Source organism: Dromiciops gliroides, chromosome 4 (assembly GCF_019393635.1).
Source record: "Dromiciops gliroides isolate mDroGli1 chromosome 4, mDroGli1.pri, whole genome shotgun sequence".
Taxonomy (NCBI): Eukaryota; Metazoa; Chordata; class Mammalia; order Microbiotheria; family Microbiotheriidae; genus Dromiciops; species Dromiciops gliroides.
In genome coordinates, this window is record NC_057864.1 from 147,980,543 (window position 1) to 147,998,378 (window position 17,836).

At 37.5% G+C, this 17,836-nt stretch overlaps 1 protein-coding gene across 7 annotated transcripts in view; it reads left to right on the forward strand.

The window, feature by feature from the left end:
* Window positions 1-17,836, forward strand: part of SIPA1L2 (signal induced proliferation associated 1 like 2) — a 270,170-nt gene that overhangs the window by 171,241 nt on the left and 81,093 nt on the right. For all 7 annotated transcript variants that reach the window (XM_044002459.1, XM_044002462.1, XM_044002465.1 and 4 more), the window contains exons 6-7: window positions 8,896-9,070; window positions 12,938-13,041. In XM_044002459.1, the coding sequence (XP_043858394.1) occupies window positions 8,896-9,070; window positions 12,938-13,041 (279 nt within the window). The remainder of the gene's footprint in view (window positions 1-8,895; window positions 9,071-12,937; window positions 13,042-17,836) is intronic.

Here is a 17,836-nt window from a genome sequence, read left to right on the forward strand (position 1 = left end):
GATATAAGAGCAAGGAATTGGGCTTTCAATTGCAATTGACTGTAAGCGCAATGGAAAGATAGACTTTAAATAGATTGAAACATATTGCCAACAAAGACTTTCATGGGAAGGTAGTGTAAAAGATTAAATGAATATATCAGCAGAAAAGGAGGGTGTACGCACACAGTGGGAATACCAGGTGGACTGTTGTACTGACATCCACAGAATTTTTTTTAAAAGCATAATGCTTTATAGAATTTGGGATAAAAGTTTTTAAAACTGAAGGATTTTTTCTCCCTATTTTTTGTTCCCTTTCAATAGCAAAAGCTTGATGCTTTGTTGTGAATGAGACTTGCTTATAGGTGAATTGTTTGTATAAAGTACTTGACATCTCGACATCTCCATAATACTTAACTATGGATGTGATTAAAAAAAAAACACAACAAAAACCATTATTGGGCTGAATTTAGCTGACCTCTGGGAACTGATTGACAAGCTGTTACTAGGAAGCCCTGAATTTCACTGGATAGGAAACTTTGTGTGGGGTTTTGCCTTTATTGCTGATTTCATTTATTGTGCTCTCAGTTAGCTTGCTAAAAGAGAAAAGTTGAATTTTTTTAAGCTATGAGTTTTTAAGTGTTTGGTTGTGATTAAATATTTTTGGCATGCCCAGCCTATACCAGACAGACACAGAATGAAAGAGGTTTCTGCCTTTTAGGAGGTTTTATTCTGACCTGACTGCATACACATGTTTAATGAGGATAATGTACAAACCTATACTCATCTATTTTCATGCTGCTAAACATTATTTATCATATATTTTCTGTGGAGTTATTTTTGATTTTTCAGACTTCTACGTAAAGTTTGTTTGTTTTAAGTTTAGAGAACCAGTTATATCCTTCTAGTCAGTCATAATCATTAAGCATTTACTGAGTGCCTTCTATAAGCCAGACACTGTGCTAAGCACTCAAGAAACAAAGAAAGGGAGAAAGACAAACCTGCTCTCAAGGAGTTCAAAGTCTGACAGAACAGAAGACTTGAAGGCAATTATATGCAAACAAGATCTACAGGGTGAATGGGAAATGGTCAACAGAGGGAAGGCACTAGAATTATTATTATTGTTGTTGTTGTTGTCATTACTTTGCAAAGCAGTGAGGGTTAAGTGACTTGCCCAGGGACACACAGCTAGTAAATGTCAAGTGTCTGAAGCCTGATCTGAATGCAGGTCCTCCTGAATCCAGGGCCCATGCTTTATCTACTGTACCATCTAGCTGCCCCAGCACTAGAATTATTAAACGGGATTGGAAAAGGCTTCCTAAGTAGAAAGTAGGATTTTAGTTAGTTTTAGTTAGTTAGTTTTTTTTTTTTTTGGTGAGGCAATTGGTGTTAAGTGACTTGCCCAGGGTCACACAGCTAGTTAGTGTCAAGTGTCTGAGGCCGGATTGGAACTCAGGTACTCCTGACTCCAGGGCAGGTGCTCTATCCACTGTGCCACCCAGCTGCCCCTTAGTTAGTTCTTAAAAGAAGACACAAGGTGGACATGAGGGATAATTGAATCCATGAGAACTAATGAAAGCATCCAATTAAATAATATAGAGGGAGAAAAAATGAGAACAAGGCCCAGGACAGATCTCCATGGAACACTCATGGTTAAGAAGCATCACCTGGACAAAGGAGACTGGGAAGGAGTGGTCAGGAGGAGAAGGTTGCATAAAATAAGCTAGTTGAAGACCTGCGAGGTTGAGTTTGGGAGAAAGGAAGCATCAGTATGTACGCTGAAGTCCCCCTGATATAAGGGCAGGAGTTGGGAAGGATGAAGGAAAGAAAGAAGAAACATTTATATAACACGTACCACATGCTAAGTGGTACTAAGTGGGCTAAGTGTTTGTTGTTGTGGTTTTTACAAATATTTAATTTGATCCTGACAACAACCCTGGGAAATAAGTGCTATTATCATCCCCATTTTACATTGGAGGAACCTGAGGCAAATACCTTATGTGACCTGGCCATGGTCACAGAACTAGTAAGTGTCTGGATTGGAACTTGGCTCTTCCTAACTTCAGGCCCAACACTTTATCCCCTGTGCCTCTAGGGAGATGAGAAAGATTGAGCCAGGTACTGAACTCATTTAGGAGAGAAAGGGAGCAGCCTAGAGTAGACAATAGCTCGTAGCATTTTGACCTGGTGGTAGATATGGATTGAGTGTACCTCAAAGGAGGTGAGGCCACTGAGTGATAGAGGTGAGGTGGGGGAGCCCATGGGGATGGAGTTTTCCTGCTCCCCCACCTTGAGGAGAATGAATGAAAGTACAGTCAGTGCTGCGGAGGGTGACTAGGGTGGCCATATCATCAGATGAGATTAAGAACTCAGAATAAGAAGATAAAAAGACTGGGGAAAGAGATTTAAGATGAAAGGAGTTTGTTGCCCTTGGAAGACATTTTCCATAGAGCCCAGTGGAAAAGAGTGGGGAGCTGTAGAGTGGAACTTAGAGGCGGGTGGAGGGGGTGGATTAGTGGACAGTGTGGGGATAGAATGGGGATTCTCTGATGAGAGCACAGGTTTGGGATCACTGATGTAGGGAGGGTATGAGCAGATGAGAGTCTTTCAGTCATCTGTGAATGAGTTTAGCTCCCCACATGGGGGTAGTTTGCAAAGGGCCATCAGAAAGGAAAAATGTATGTTGGGGAGGTAGAAGACTGAACATATATTTTACTTTATATAAGTTAATTCTTGAAAAATATAGCTTTGGGGCAGCTAGGTGGTACAGTGGATGGAGCACTGGCCCTGGATTCAGGAGGACCTGAGTTCAAATTTGGCCTCAGACACTTGACACTTACTAGCTGTGTGACCCTGGGCAAGTCACTTAACCCCAATTGCCTCACCAAAAAAAAAAAGCAAAAGAAAAATATAGCTTTTAGGGGCAACTAGGTGGCACAGTGGATAGAGCACTGGCCCTGGATTCAGGAGGTCCTGAGTTCAAATTCGGCCTCAGACACTTGACACTTACTAGCTGTGTGACCCTGGGTAAGTCACTTAACCTCAATTGCCCCACCAAAAAAAAAAAAAAAGAAGAAAAATACAGCTTTTCATAAATTTATTGTTTCAAATTCACTAAGGAAGCTATTTAAATAAGTGTATGGGTACTTTCCTTTTGTCAATTGAAGAATTCTTTTTTAGGGCACCATTATCATACATAACCACCCCTCTCTGGGTTTACATCACTCATAGTTTAGCAGCTCTTTATGCCCTTGTTTATTTTCATCTGTGTAAAGTGAGGTACATACATAGTAGGCCCATGTGATGTTTAGGAGATTGAATAAGACCTGAAAGCAGGTTTTTATTTATTTATCAAGCTTTTCACAATCTTTTTTCTCCCTTCTTGTCCCTATGACCTGCTGAAATTGCTTCTCTTCCTAAGAGTAGACCAGATGATGATGCCAAATTTGTGCCCCTTCCTGTCCCCCTCACACAACCCTAGTCAAAAGATGGACCTGGATGGTCATTCTCTTCATCTATCTCATTGTGTGCATATAACACTTAATACGGAAGGACTTTGGCATTTTGACAAGCAAGCTGTTCTATTATGAAACAGTACAATACGCCTTAGGCTACTCCCACACCAAGACTGTGGGAATCACTATGATTCATTTAAAACTCGTTAAAAGGTCAGTGCAGAAGGGTGAGCCTTGCTTTTCTCCCATACATTTAGATGTTCAGGCTCAGTCTGAGGTTTATGAGCCTTAGGAAGTCGGGGCCTTAAATTGAACCTCTTACTCAACGGATAGCTAGTAGAACCAGAATCTCTGGGTGGCAGCCTCCAGTCGTGAATAGAAACAGGAAAGGCAGGGTGCTGCCCTCTGATGCGCCTTAGCGGCAGTTGAGTCATTGATTATATTAGATTGGATTACTTTCAAAAGGTTTAGAAAAGTGTTTAGGGAGAACTTATGTCGTTTACTTCATCGACTGGATTCATATTTTATAATTAAGAGCTTTATCATCCATTTCTGCCAAATTATAACAGTGAAACAGCTCATTGTAGTGGAATGCCAACTTGCCTTTCACCCTCTCACTGGCACTCTGCTTTGTGAATAGTTGGCACTTAATTTTAGTTACAATCAATTGCTTTTGTATTACTCATCTGGGAAAACTGATTCTGACCACAGAAATGTAATTTTAGCTCTTTAAGTTTCCATGTTACATATGCTAGTTATGACATCTCATCTAATTACTGTTAGCCATCTACTCCAATTATATTCATTAGTATATATGATTTCCTTTTATCCATAATCGTGATAACTGTACAGCGTATACAGCTGGTATATACTTGTCATTTTTTCCCCATAAGCTGGACTCCACTCTGAAGAGTAAACAAAACAAATGAATATTAGGGAGTTTTTTAAACTCTAGAATTTCCTTTCGTTCATTCTACATCAACATTATGTCAGAGTTAATTTAATATTATAAGCATCACTTGAGGCATTTGCAAGATCATGAAATAAGTCATAGGGTATTAGAGCTGGAACTTAGAAATTATATAGATCAATTCAACTCCTTTATTTTATAGAGGAAGGAACCAAAGTTAAGAGAGGAAAAAATGACACGTTCAGTGTCATGTGATCTCTATTGGGAGAGATGATCTAACAGGCCATCCAACCGCACTCACAACTGCCTGGTAATCCCTTCTACCATATGCCCCGTAATTGGTTATCTAGCCTCAGAAGACCTAGGGTGAGTTATCCACTGGTTCTCCCAAGGCAGCCCATTCCGCGGTTGGCTAGCTCTGAGTGTTCGTTTTTCTTTCCATTCAGCCTAAATTTACTGAGCTCTTTGCATTTTCCTCCCATTGTGTCCTATTTCAGCCTTGTGAGGCTAAAAAGAGCATGTCTACTTTCTTCTCCATGAGACAATCCTTCAAACACAGCCACATGTTCTTAAATCATCTCTTCTCTGAGTTAAACGTACCAATTCCTACAACTTTTTTTTTTTTTTTTTTGGCAGGGCAATGGGGTTAAGTGACTTGCCCAGGGTCACACAGCTAGTAAGTGTCAAGTGTCTGAGGCCGGATTTGAACTCAGGTACTCCTGACTCCAGGGCCAGTGCTTTATCCACTGCGCCACCTAGGTGCCCCCCAACTTTTTTTTTAATAATAAGATCACAGTCATCCTACTCCTTAGTGGCCATCCCCCATGCCTGGAATGTACTTTCTCATTACCTCAGACTCACAGAGTTTCTTTCTTTAACCATTTTGATCTGCTAGAAATTAGATCTAAATCCACAAATCATACCTCATACTAAGATAAGCTCCAAAGGATATGTGATTTACACCTAAAGGGTGATAGCAGGAACAAATCAGAGAAGCAAAAACTAAATTACCTTTCAGATCTATGGATAGTGGAACAGTTCATAGCCAAACAAGGTATGGAGAGGATCACAGTAGATGGAACGTAAACAAGGTGAAACTGGCACCATTTTCTGCCTGAACCTTGGACTGTAATGATTGGAATGATGCCACCTATTGGAGACTTACTATAGGAAAGCTCCACCGTGAGGAGAATGCCTCAGAGGGCAAGGCCATGCGACTTTTCCTTGACCTCAGGAAGTAACATTTGCACATGGGTACTGTCCACCAAGGCTACCAGCCAATCAACTTGAGGAGCCTCCCATTTTCTGGGAGGGGACAGGAAGGAGGAAGGAGGGCCTGTGTGGAGAGGTCTGTCTTTTTTGGGTTCCTGACTTGATGGTGGTGCTGGCGGCAAAGGACTTCACAGGAAATTTGAGGAAAGATAGGAGTGCCAGGCTGTTGGAATTCTGTTCTAAATCTTTCTCTTTCTATCTTTCAATAAACCCTTAAAAACCTAAACTCTTTTTATCAGTGATTTTAGTCAGTTTCCCCCAAAACTGGGGGAACAGATCAGAACCCACATTTAGAATCTTAAATTACACAGGGCCCTCCTTCCTAAACTACCTTGTATTCGCTTAATAGACTTAAGTTGTGTGTGTTTTATATGTGCTTTTTGTTTCCCCTATTAGAATGTAAACTTCTTGCAAGTAGGGATTGTTTCATTCTTTGTATTTGCACCCTCAGTGTCTAACATAGCCTAGCGCAGAGTTGGCACTTAAAAATACTTGATTCCTTCATTAAAACTGAACTAGAACCTAAGTTTCTTCCCTCCCCTCTTGGTGCCTTTTAAGGTTAAGATTAGATTATTGAAATTATTAGATTATTATTTGAATATCTCTCCTTCCACTTAACTACCTCTATGATCTCAGGGAGATGACTTAAACACTCAGGGCCCCTGTTTCCTCACTTTATATAAAATGGGAGGATTAGACTTTGGTTGCTGTTCAGTTGTTCTCAGTCACATCTGACTCTTTGTGATACCAATTGGTATTTTCTTTGGCAAAGATACTACAGTGGTTTGTCATTTCCTTTTCCAGCTCATTTTACAGATAAGAAAACTGAGCCAGGTTAAGTGATTTACCCAGGGTTACAGAGCTAGTAAGTATCTGACACTGGATTTGAACTCAGGTCTTCCTGACTCCAGTCCTGGAGCTTTATCCACAGTACCAGCTAACTAAAACCACTTTCAGCTGTAAAACTGTGATGCTCTAATTACTTATATAAAGTATATCTTATCAAATTCTAATTCTGTAAAAGTTAGTGTTTAATATTTATTGTGGTACTGTGGTAATAATAATAATAGCTAGCATTTATATAACCATTTGAGATTTACAAACAACCCCAGGAGATGTATGCTATTATTTTTCCCATTTTTCAGATAAGGAAATTGGGACATATGGAGATTAAGTGACTTGCCCAAGCTCATACAGCTAGCAAGTGTCTGAGGCTGAATTTTAACTCAAGTTTTCCTGACTCCCAAGTCCCACACCCAGCTGTACTGCCCAGCTTCCTCAGAAGTGGTCAGCTCTGTATGGTACATATGGTTGCTTTTAATTCATTAAAATATTGATCATAAACAACTCTTGTTCCCTAACCATAATGTGTAAATGGGAACTTACTCTGTTATCCTGATCTGTCTTAAGGTTTCTAAAGAATTGCTTTAAATCTAATTTGATTGTGCTTTCCTTATAGTTCCTTTAAATAATAATAAGGACTAGATGTCTTCTTTTTCTCCTGGGGAGGCCAAAGGGAGACATGCTATCTTTCCACAAGACTTAGGATGGTGTCCCATATGCCAAAAGTTCTTCCCTGCAACTTTCCCTAATTATTTAGACAGGTATATCTGCAGTTCCCATGCATTACCACTGCTAAATAATGTAGTAAGTAATAAGGCTTTTATCATCTTGTTGCTCTAAGGGTATGAATAACATACTCAGACTGTCTTTATTTTGTTGATATTCTTCATTGTGAACTTTAAATCAGGATATATTTTACAGATTGAAAATAAATGTGGGGTCAGTTAGGTGGCTCAGTGGGTACAGAACTGGCTCTGGATTCAGGAGGACCTGAGTTCAAATCCGACCTCAGACACATGACATGTGTGACCCTGGGCAAGTCACTTAACCCCAATTGACTCACAAAAAAAAGAAAAGAAAAAAGTTGTGATTCATGCTAGAAGTCATTTGGTTTGAATCTCTCTTCCTTTAAACACTGACAGAGAGAGAGAGAGAGAGAGAGAGAGAGAGAGAGAGAGAGAGAGAGAGAGAGAATGAGAATGCTTATAGAACAATATTGAGCCAGTTACTTATCTTAAGGAAAATAGTTACTACCATCATGACATAATATGGGCTGTTTGAAAAATCTGTATCAGGAACTCTTCAATTAGAGTTGAATTTCTTTGTGGCATGTTGTATGTTTTAACAGATGTTTTCTTTTTAAGATATTGAAAAACATAAGGAATGACTGTTACAGTGTAGCCAAGTGTACTTTTATGGGATAGGAAAAGATTTACTATTCTTTTTTTCTGCACTGACCCCTCTCTCTCCCATACACACACACACACACACACACACACACACACACACACACACACACACGCATACCCTCTCTGCATCTTCCTCAGATATATACATATATATACATATATTCCTATTGAGTCCTAATAAAAGTTGTTACAGCCTTTCGCTTATTTGGGCACATACAAATACAGACCAGTGAAAACCTGGTGTAATGGAAAGAACACAGAATTTGAACCCAGAAGATCTTGTTCTTAACTTGTTTATATCTCTTCCTTAGTGTGTAACTTAGTTGAAAAGCATTCTCTCTTTCTTTCTCTTGACTGTTTTTTTCATAGGTTAAAAACAATGGAATTGCATTAGATGTTTGCTATAATCTCTTTCAATGCTAATATTTTGTGATACTGGCCTAAATTTACACATATATTTGTATATAAACACACACACAAACCTGTGTGAATGTGTAAACAATCTGACATAGAAAAGCATTAAGAACTAGATACAAGGAGCTTTTAAAAGCTAAAAGTCTGAAAATACTTTCTAGCCTATGTTTTGACCTGAGAGAAGTGACAATTAGATATTACTAATTATAGCACAGAATATGCATGACTATTTCTACAGTTGTGAATGCTGAATGGTTGGTTGGGTGCCTTGAAATGAACTCCCTATCTCTTTCAGGGAAACTGGCTAATCACATGTGGCCATCAATTCTGTTCTTACAGGTAGTCACCAATTATATTCTTTATCTTGTTATTAAAAAAAAAATTTCTCCATTCTTTGTCTTGTAAATTTCTTTTCTCATGGTACAGGTTTTGTTGTGTTTTTCTGGAGCATCAGATCTGTTAACAGCTGATTATCATCTTACCTCTGGGGATTGTTCTGGCTAGCTTTTCTGAAAACATAATTCCAAGCTTCTGTGGCTTTAATTTTACTCTGAGATGCTGCCTGACACTCTTTGCCGAGTAATTGCTTTTTTTTAAAAAATTCTTTTCATTTCAGTTGAGCTTTCAGCACAAGATTGGGATCCTTTATTGCAAAGCGGGCCAGGGCACCGAGGAAGAGATGTATAACAATGAGACAGCAGGACCTGCTTTTGAAGAATTCCTGGATCTTCTAGGCCAGAGAGTACGGCTGAAAGGTTTTAGCAAATACCGAGCTCAGCTAGATACTAAAAGTAAGTTGTTTTGAATTGTGTGAAAGTCTAAGTCTCTAGGACTTGGCACATTTATAAATCATCACTTGGAAGCACATGGCCCGTTGTTCTTGACCCCAGATGCAGACCAGGAGGCTTAAGAGCATAGATTTCCTTAGATGAACAATAACAACAAAAAGTCCATTACTCAGGGGAATGGGCTGTGTATCATCATTACAGACAGACCAAATCTCTGTGTTTGTTGAAAACTGTTTTAATATTTTCTTTCTTTGTCTTAAACTTCTTCTCTTGTACCTCCATGAAGTTTATGACAAGGAAAAATTAGGAAAACTGCTTCCTGGTCATAAAATGCTCTTAACATGTATAACCATGTAAATTTTCTCTTCATGGAATTGAAGTTGCTTTGGGGGAGGGGGTAAAATAATGTTAAGGCAATTGGATCACACATTTGTGTGAACTTGAGCATTATTTTCTGTCCAGAACCAGTGTTGTTGAAGAGGTAGCCTGTTTAAAACAAAGGAATTGTCGATTTTTTGGAAAGATTCTTCTAATGTTTTCATTAGGACAGAATTATTTGCTATCATCACCATACCAGGTTTTCTTTTGTCTGTTTTTACAGAAGTTGTTTTATTTACCATGATAGATTAAAACATAATGCAGGTGTTCATTATGGGCAGGTGGGTGGTATAGTGGATAAAGCACTAGGCTTGAAATTGGGAAGACTCATATTCCTGAGTTCAAATCCAGCCTCAGATACTTAGTAGTTGTGTCAGCCTGGACAAGTCACTTAACCCAGTTTGCCTCCATTTCCTTGTCTGTAAAATGATCCAGAGAAGGAAGTGGCAAACCACTCCAGTATCTTTGTCAAGAAAACCTCAAATGGGGTCAAGAAGAATTGGATAAGACTAAAGTGATTCAAGAAATAACAACAAAAAAGGTGCTAGACATAAAGTTCCTTGGGCAAGTCCACGGTGGCCTCCCCAGTAAAAAGACTGGATAATACTAGATAACATCTAGAGTCCCTTCCTCTCCAAGATTCTAGGTTGTTTACATATTCCAAACATAGAAATAAATTCATGGACTTTAAAACTACAATCAAGTAAAGTCAAGCATTTGACAAAACAAAAGTAATAAGCACTTATTAAGTACTTCCTTAACACTAGCTATGTGACCCTGGCAAGTCACTTAATCCTCATTGTCCTGCAAAAAAACAAAAAACAAAACAAAGAAACAAAATACCATTAAGATTACATTTAATTAAAATTAAACCACCAGTAAAATGATTAAAATACCATTTTAACACCCTGGTCTGTGAGGTTAATTTACCATACTGCCTGAATACACTTTTATCCTACAGATCCAGGAAATCTCTACTGAAATCCTAACATATTTCCACAATGATATTAAATTAGCTAATCTGGAAACATTTTTGAGCTTCCATTAAATATTGTATACATCACACTAGGCATTATCAATGATGCAGAGAAGTATGAGACATAATTCTACCTTCAAGAAGCTAGAGATTGCAGAAAAAATGTGACAGTCTATTTCCTGGAATAATGACTGCCAATATGTGTCCAAAGACTAACAGAAACCAGACTCCTGACAGTAAATAGACCTGGATTCTAGTCCTTGCTTAAATTAGTCATTTAACCAGCAGGAGTCTCGGTTTACTCTGAAATGAGAACAGACTTGACAAAGCTAAAGGTAACTTTAAAAAGTTTGTCTTTCTCTAACAAGATTAAATGTAAGGGAATGGGAATAAAGGATTTATGAAGCATTTAGCATTTGTCAGTTACCGTGCAAAGCATCTGATGTGGGAGTCTAACACAGTTCATCCTCACTCCCAGTTCAGCGCTGTAGCCACAATGCCAAGATACAGATGTGCTTTTCTACCTAAGGAAGTGTCTCTACTAGATAGTCCATTAGGGAGGTTATCTGGCTTCTAAAAACAGCAAAGAGGGCAAGTTGTCAAAACTGAGTCACAATATGTTATGTCTCAGTGTAGAAATATACAGACAATGAGGTTTACAAAATATAGTATTTCATTTTTTTTCTCCCTTAGAAACTTCACGAAGATTTATTTAGCTTTGGGAAATTCTTTTGTAGTAATACTTTGGGTAGACAGACCAGTTGGAACCACATTATAAAACTGGGTTTTCTAAAAATGGACATTTCTCCATTCTTTGACATTTCTTGAGCCTGAGACTTTTACCATAAGCTATTAAATAGTCATCAGTAATTCTCTTACTAAATTTCGCCTTTATAATAAGAGGCTGTTATGGTGGGAGTAACTGAATATATCTTGATAATTCTAGTCAGTGACCTTCAGCATATTTATGAGCGAGCCAAGTAATTCAATTCCTCATTGAAGGGGCTTTTATCTTTATAGTATAAATGTGCTTGCTCACTTCCAAACCATTGTTCAATTTCAAAGCTCTTAGCCAAGGGAATCCAAATAGAATATTGCTTCCTAAAAACTTCAGTGAAAGGTAAGAAATATGCTGTTCCCATTTAATGAGTAGTTGAGGATGAAAATACCTTTTAGTTTCAAAAATTAGACAGTAGCACAGATTATTTGGTTAATAGCATGTATGTCAATCTGAAAGTTGATTTATCAATATCTCTTATTTTGAGCCCTAACCGCCAATGAATCATCTCATTTGAATAATTTTCATAGTCTCTAAAGGTTATACAAGATATATTTTCTATACAAATTTTAGAAGTGAACATAGAAATGGCTCTTTTGCAATGAAATAATAGAGAACACAATAGGAAAAATGTTAAGGTTACATGAATGTTTAAGTAATTTGTAGCTATGATGATTGGTATCTTGAGTGCTTGCACAAAGAATGTCTTTGTTTCAGGTGGTGCTGAATAACAATTTTAAAGCAGCTTCTTTTTTGTTGCCCAAAAAGTGGAGAATAAGGGGTTGTGGGTAAAATAGAAATGAGAGGGAGATTTCTTAGATTCAGTTTCTGTTTCCTCCCTGCATGATCTTAGACAAAGTGGCTATGCTTTAATTTACCTATCTCTAAATGGATTCTAGTGGGTCATAGATTACCTTGTATTTTTAGTTTTTATTCAGTCCTATAATTAATCTGCTAGAAAAGGGGAGAACAAACTACTCCAGTATCTTTGCAAGGAAACTCTGTGGATAGTATGGTCCACAGGATCATAAAGAGTCAAACACAACTAAATAACAGAACAACCACAGAACTAATCAAATGAGATGAATTAAGTGATCATGATTAACCATGATCCAGAAGCCACAATTTATTGACTAAATATTAGTATCTTGTGCAAAGTGTTGAATTCATTTTCCACATCTTGATTCATTGATTTATTATTGCTAGTTATAAAAGTCTTACTCATTGAGAGGCTAGGGTAAAACAGTCTTAAGAATGATGAGATTTACTGCATAATAAAATAATTTTGAATTACTGTGAGTCCTCATTCATATTCTTGAATTTGGCATAACCCATCTTTCAGTCAGGGACTCATCACAAATAGATTTATGTAGCAAATTGCCAGTCTTCATAGGTATTGAGTATATTAGGAACTGATGGCCATGTATTGGTCCCTAACCCTTTTGCCACATGAAGAACAGTGCCCATAGTTATCCACTCACCAAAACTTTCTACTGTCCCACTTTATCCTATCCATCCCCCAGTCATAAGTTCAAGAAAAATACAAGGCAGATAGGCAGAGATTGAATGGGAAGAAGTTAGAGCCTGAGGATTGGTGGTCAGCAATTTAATTGCATTATGCTGTTTTCTAAGTTTCAAAACTGAGGAGTTTGAGCCAATAATGAATGACCTTTGACATTTAAATGATTTATGATACAAATTTCCCTGACTTTGTTTTGTAATTGAATTTTATTTTCAGCTGATTCTACGGGAACCCATTCTCTCTATACCACCTATAAAGATTATGAAGTAATGTTTCATGTGTCAACTATGCTACCCTATATGCCCAATAACAGGCAACAGGTATGTTTTCTTTTTTGGATGCTTTCCTTTTGGTTTTTTGTGGGTTTTTTAAAATTAATTAAGTAGGAATGGTCATATGGTAACCAACTTAGACTATATAAATATTTAGATTAGTAGTGGTGCATTTGCTATTTAAATAACATGTACGCTGTCATTTGAGACTTTTGTTTAGAGTCGCCTTATACAGGGTACTGCATTTGGTTTGGAGGTCTTAGTTTGCCAAACCCTAAGTGAACTTTATCATGCCTCTCTGATGTTACTTTCTTGTACTGTGGATCCATGATTTCATCACACTGCTATTCTTGACATGTTTTCTAAGAAATTCTACTCAGTGGACAGGTTGGGTAAAAATATCTTTCTCTTTTTTAAAAAGAATTTCTCAGCAAGATAAGGTATGTGCAATGCTTTGTGAGAATTGAAATGCTATAGAAAAGTCACCCATGATGATGATCATCATCATCAATATTATTTTTTGGATTGTCCATCTGTCTTACATTACCAGCCTTCCTCTTTGTCTCATCATACATATCTTCAGTAATTGGTCTTCCACTATATCTTGGGTGCAGGTTACCAGTAATAACATGATTCATCCTTCTGATTGATGGTCACCATATAGATTTCCATTACTTGTGGAATTATTCACATTTCTCATTTTTCTAAGATATTAGGGAGAATTAGATAGGCTTTTGTGACAACAGCCATTTTGGAATCATTGAAAGCTCTGACCGGCACCCCCAGGGCAATGCAGTGCCATCTTCTTCTGCCTACTGTTTGGCCCAGTTCCTCATCCATCTGAAATATCTGACTATAATTTGAATGGTTGCATGTTGCATATCTAGGCAATACGCCATTTTTACCTACTTCATCTTTCTTATATGGATGGTTAGTTTTATATTAGTATTGCTATAGACCTAACTGTGGAGGCTCTGCATTATCTTAGGGTTCAGTTAATTTAATGCAGTGCCTTCTGTGAATAGCATTTGGAGGAGTTATAACTTTTCTGTAAGGCAGACCTAGTCAGAAAGGGTACTCAAGATGATAAAATAAACCATACCCTTGACTAATAATGATTCTAATGGAGAACTCTACAGCAATAATGCTATCAATTAGCAAGGCAGTAACAGTAACTACTGTTCATTCATATAAAAAATTACATATATATAAAATTATAAATACATATATGTGTGTATTCAAGAATTCTGCTATGAGATTAATATAAAAATAGAGAGAGTAAGTATAGAATCATTAAATGACTATGAGGACAATAGTACTTGAGTTTTCTTGTACACAGCCCTTCGGTTCACCTGTAATGATGCATGATATTTTGGACGGGTAAAATACTTAATCTTTATTATATGGCTGACATCACTCTCAGTTCCTGTGTAAGAAGAGAGATATATTTGAATCAGCTATGAGATAATAAAAGAGTGTTATTTATAGTAGGGTTTGATCAATGCCCTGGTACTCATGACAGTTAAATGTTCAAAACTCTACTTGTATCTTGACTGTCCCACTAACTCATTGATGTTGCTTAACTAAATCATATATTCAAATTACAGCTTTTCGGCCTCAGTTTCTAGATTGGTAAAATAACAACAATAACATTTCACTTACTTAGCTCACAGGGTTGTAATTGAATGTAAACCTTAAATAAACTGCTCCCCCACCCTCCATGAATAGAATTATTCCTTATCTCCACCTGAGGGTTTCTCTGGCTTCCTTTAAATCCCAACTGAGGGACAGCTAGGTGGCACAGTGGATAAAGCACCAGCCTTAGATTCAGGAGGATCTGAGTTCAAATTCGGCCTCAGACACTTGACACTTACTATCTGTGTGATCCTGGGCAAGTCACTTAACCCTCATTGCCCCATAAAAACAATAAAAAAAAAATCCCAACTGAAATCCCATCTTCTATAGGAAGCCTTTCCCAACCTCTCTTAATTCTAGTGTCTTCCTTCTGTTAATTATTTCCTATTTATCTTGTGTGTATATATATATATATATACATATATATATATATATATATATATATATAGAGAGAGAGAGAGAGAGAGAGAGAGAGAAAGAGAGAGAGAGAGAGAGAGAGAGAGCGAGCGCACACTTGTTTATACAGTTCATTTGCTTGTTGTCTCCCCCAATAGATTGTGAGCTCTTGGAAGGCAGGGACAGTTTTTTGTCTCTTTTTGTATCCACAGCACTTTAGCACAGCACCTAGCACATAGTAGATGTTTAATAAATGTTTATTAACTGATGGTCATGCTTATCATGCCAGTTACTTGATTTCATTAAGGGTACATAGGTGCCATCTTTCTATATCCTTACTTATGGTGAATAGTAACTTCTTAGTTATTTTTGGTTTTGGTTAAAAAAAAAAAAGGAAGGAAGGAAGGGAATCAAGAAACTGCTTTTTTTTTTTTCATTATCAATTATCATTGTTGCATCTACCCCAACCAAAAGTCTTACCCCTTCTTTTCCCCTCTTCTGACATGGGTATAAAAACCGCCTTATGTTGTCCTTCATTTCTCCCACCAAACTTAACTCCTTTAGTATTCCTGGTGCTGTCTGTTTTTGTTTGTTGTTTTTTTAAACAGAACTTTTATAGGACCCTGTCACACTTATATTCATTCTCCTTGTTGCCCAACATTGCTTCTTTATTTTTCTTTTTAAAATCTGAGTTCCTGATGTATTTACTTAAGTCTCTTCACACAAATTCAGTTTTGCTCCTTTGGAATTGTTTCTCTTTGTGTCTTCATAATTTCATTCCTGAACATCTTGTATCTACCCTACGAAGATTTATCTTGTCCATTTAGTCCATGTGGTGCTAGCTTTCTTTACCCAGAACCTCTTGAAATCTCTTAATTTTTATCCAATTAAATTGGATATCATTTTATTGAATATCAGAAAACTGGAAGTTAAGTTGGATTTGCTATTTTATTAATAGTGAATTTGAGGCTCTCTTTATTTAAAACAGCTCTCTCCTATAAGCCCAGAGAAACTTTTCAACCTTTATCCACCAATTGGCATTTAATTGTTACATTTCCCCTACTGCAAACTTTCTATTTCCCCTTTCCCTGGGAAACAATGTCCTTTTGCGGGGGGGGGGGGGGGTAGTGGTGGTATTGTTTTGTGTTGGTTTTTTTTTTTTAATGCAAGTCCCAGGAGTGTACGCTGAGTGGCAGAACTGGCCTTATGTCTCATCTAAATATTGTCTTCTCTTCTGATGACCAGTTATTTACTTATTTTTGCATATGTATGTTTTAATATAATTTAACCTCCTTAAGAGCAAGGACTATTTGTATTTTGTCTTTGTTTGACCATTTGCTGATGTCTTTCACACAGCAGTTACTTAATAAATGTGTTTAAGTTGAATTGAATTGAAACAAGGCCACTATTTTCTGTGTGGGACCAGAGTGCTTATTCGGTGCTTTTGTACCACCGTGACAAGTTTAAGGCAAAAATGAGAATAAAAGTAGGAAATACAAAATAAACAACAAAGATATGGATAATGTTAGGGATGGGTACCAAGCTGCCAACAGTGCCTGTAAGTGATGTAGGCTACCTGTCCTTCTTCAGACATTTATGAAGATGAGTATAAGATAGCTACTTGTGCTTTGATCTCTATAGTGATTTACTCCCAAAGTGATATAGACAACTGTGGCTTTATCCAGACCCTATTCCCTACCCCAGTATGAGGATGTAGTACAGTCATGTTCTCTCTTCATGTTCTAGTAATGGTCTTTAAACTATTTTTTTAACAGGGTCTGATTTCCTAGCTTTTCTATATTAGGAACCAACTGTTCCTAAAATTAGTCTGGATGTCACCATCTATATAGCTGAACACTTTCAGTATGGAATTGAGTGAAGAGCAATATTTTTACTTTGCTCCTAACCTCCAGACCTTGTTCTTGCTTCACAACTTAAAAAATGCATGAAATCTAACTGGATAGATTTTTTACAATCACAGACCAGGTTATTAAAAGGAGCCTTTGAGAAAAGGAAACTGAGTCTCAGAGTGATTGATATGGCTAGATCCTGTAGTTGACAGGTCTTTGTACCAGCACTTGAACCCATATTCTCTGATTCCAAGTCTAGTGTTCTTTCTCCAACTACTCAGCTACCTCTCTGTCAAATAAGGTTTATTGAGGTTACCCTTTCAGCATGCCTGGGTTGGTATGGAAGTTAATGAAACACCTTATAACCTAGGCCATAAAGGGAAAACAAGACAATGTTCTTTATTTACTACCTCAAAGAAATTATTGCAGAAGGCTGCTTAAAAATTGCGAGAAAATACACGAAAGATTAGTTCTTCATAGTTTTCCTAAGTGCATTTGGCATAGATAACTAGATTCCTCCCTCTGTCTTCTCTTTAACTGGTCAGACTATCTGTGACTCTTCTTTGGTCAACATATTAATTCTTTTTTTTTTTTTTTGTGCGGTGCAATGAGGGTTAAGTGACTTGCCCAGGGTCACACAGCTAGTAAGTGTCAAGTGTCTGAGGCTGGATTTGAACTCAGGTCCTCCTGAATCCAGGGCTGGTGTTTTATCCACTGCGCCACCTAGCTGCCCCAAACATTTTAATTTTGACCAAACTATTTACTTGCCTTTGAAAAGCCCAAGAGTCAATCCAGGTAGTCCATGCTTGATACAATCAAGCAGTCAAGCATTGCCTCAGGTTGCCTTCTTCATATAATCATTCTTCCAAAGTACGGCTGCCCTATGTGGGCAATATAAAAAGACTTAGTTTTCCTTGCTAATCCCAATGAGTGCTTTAGATTTACTTTTCTTTATGAATTAG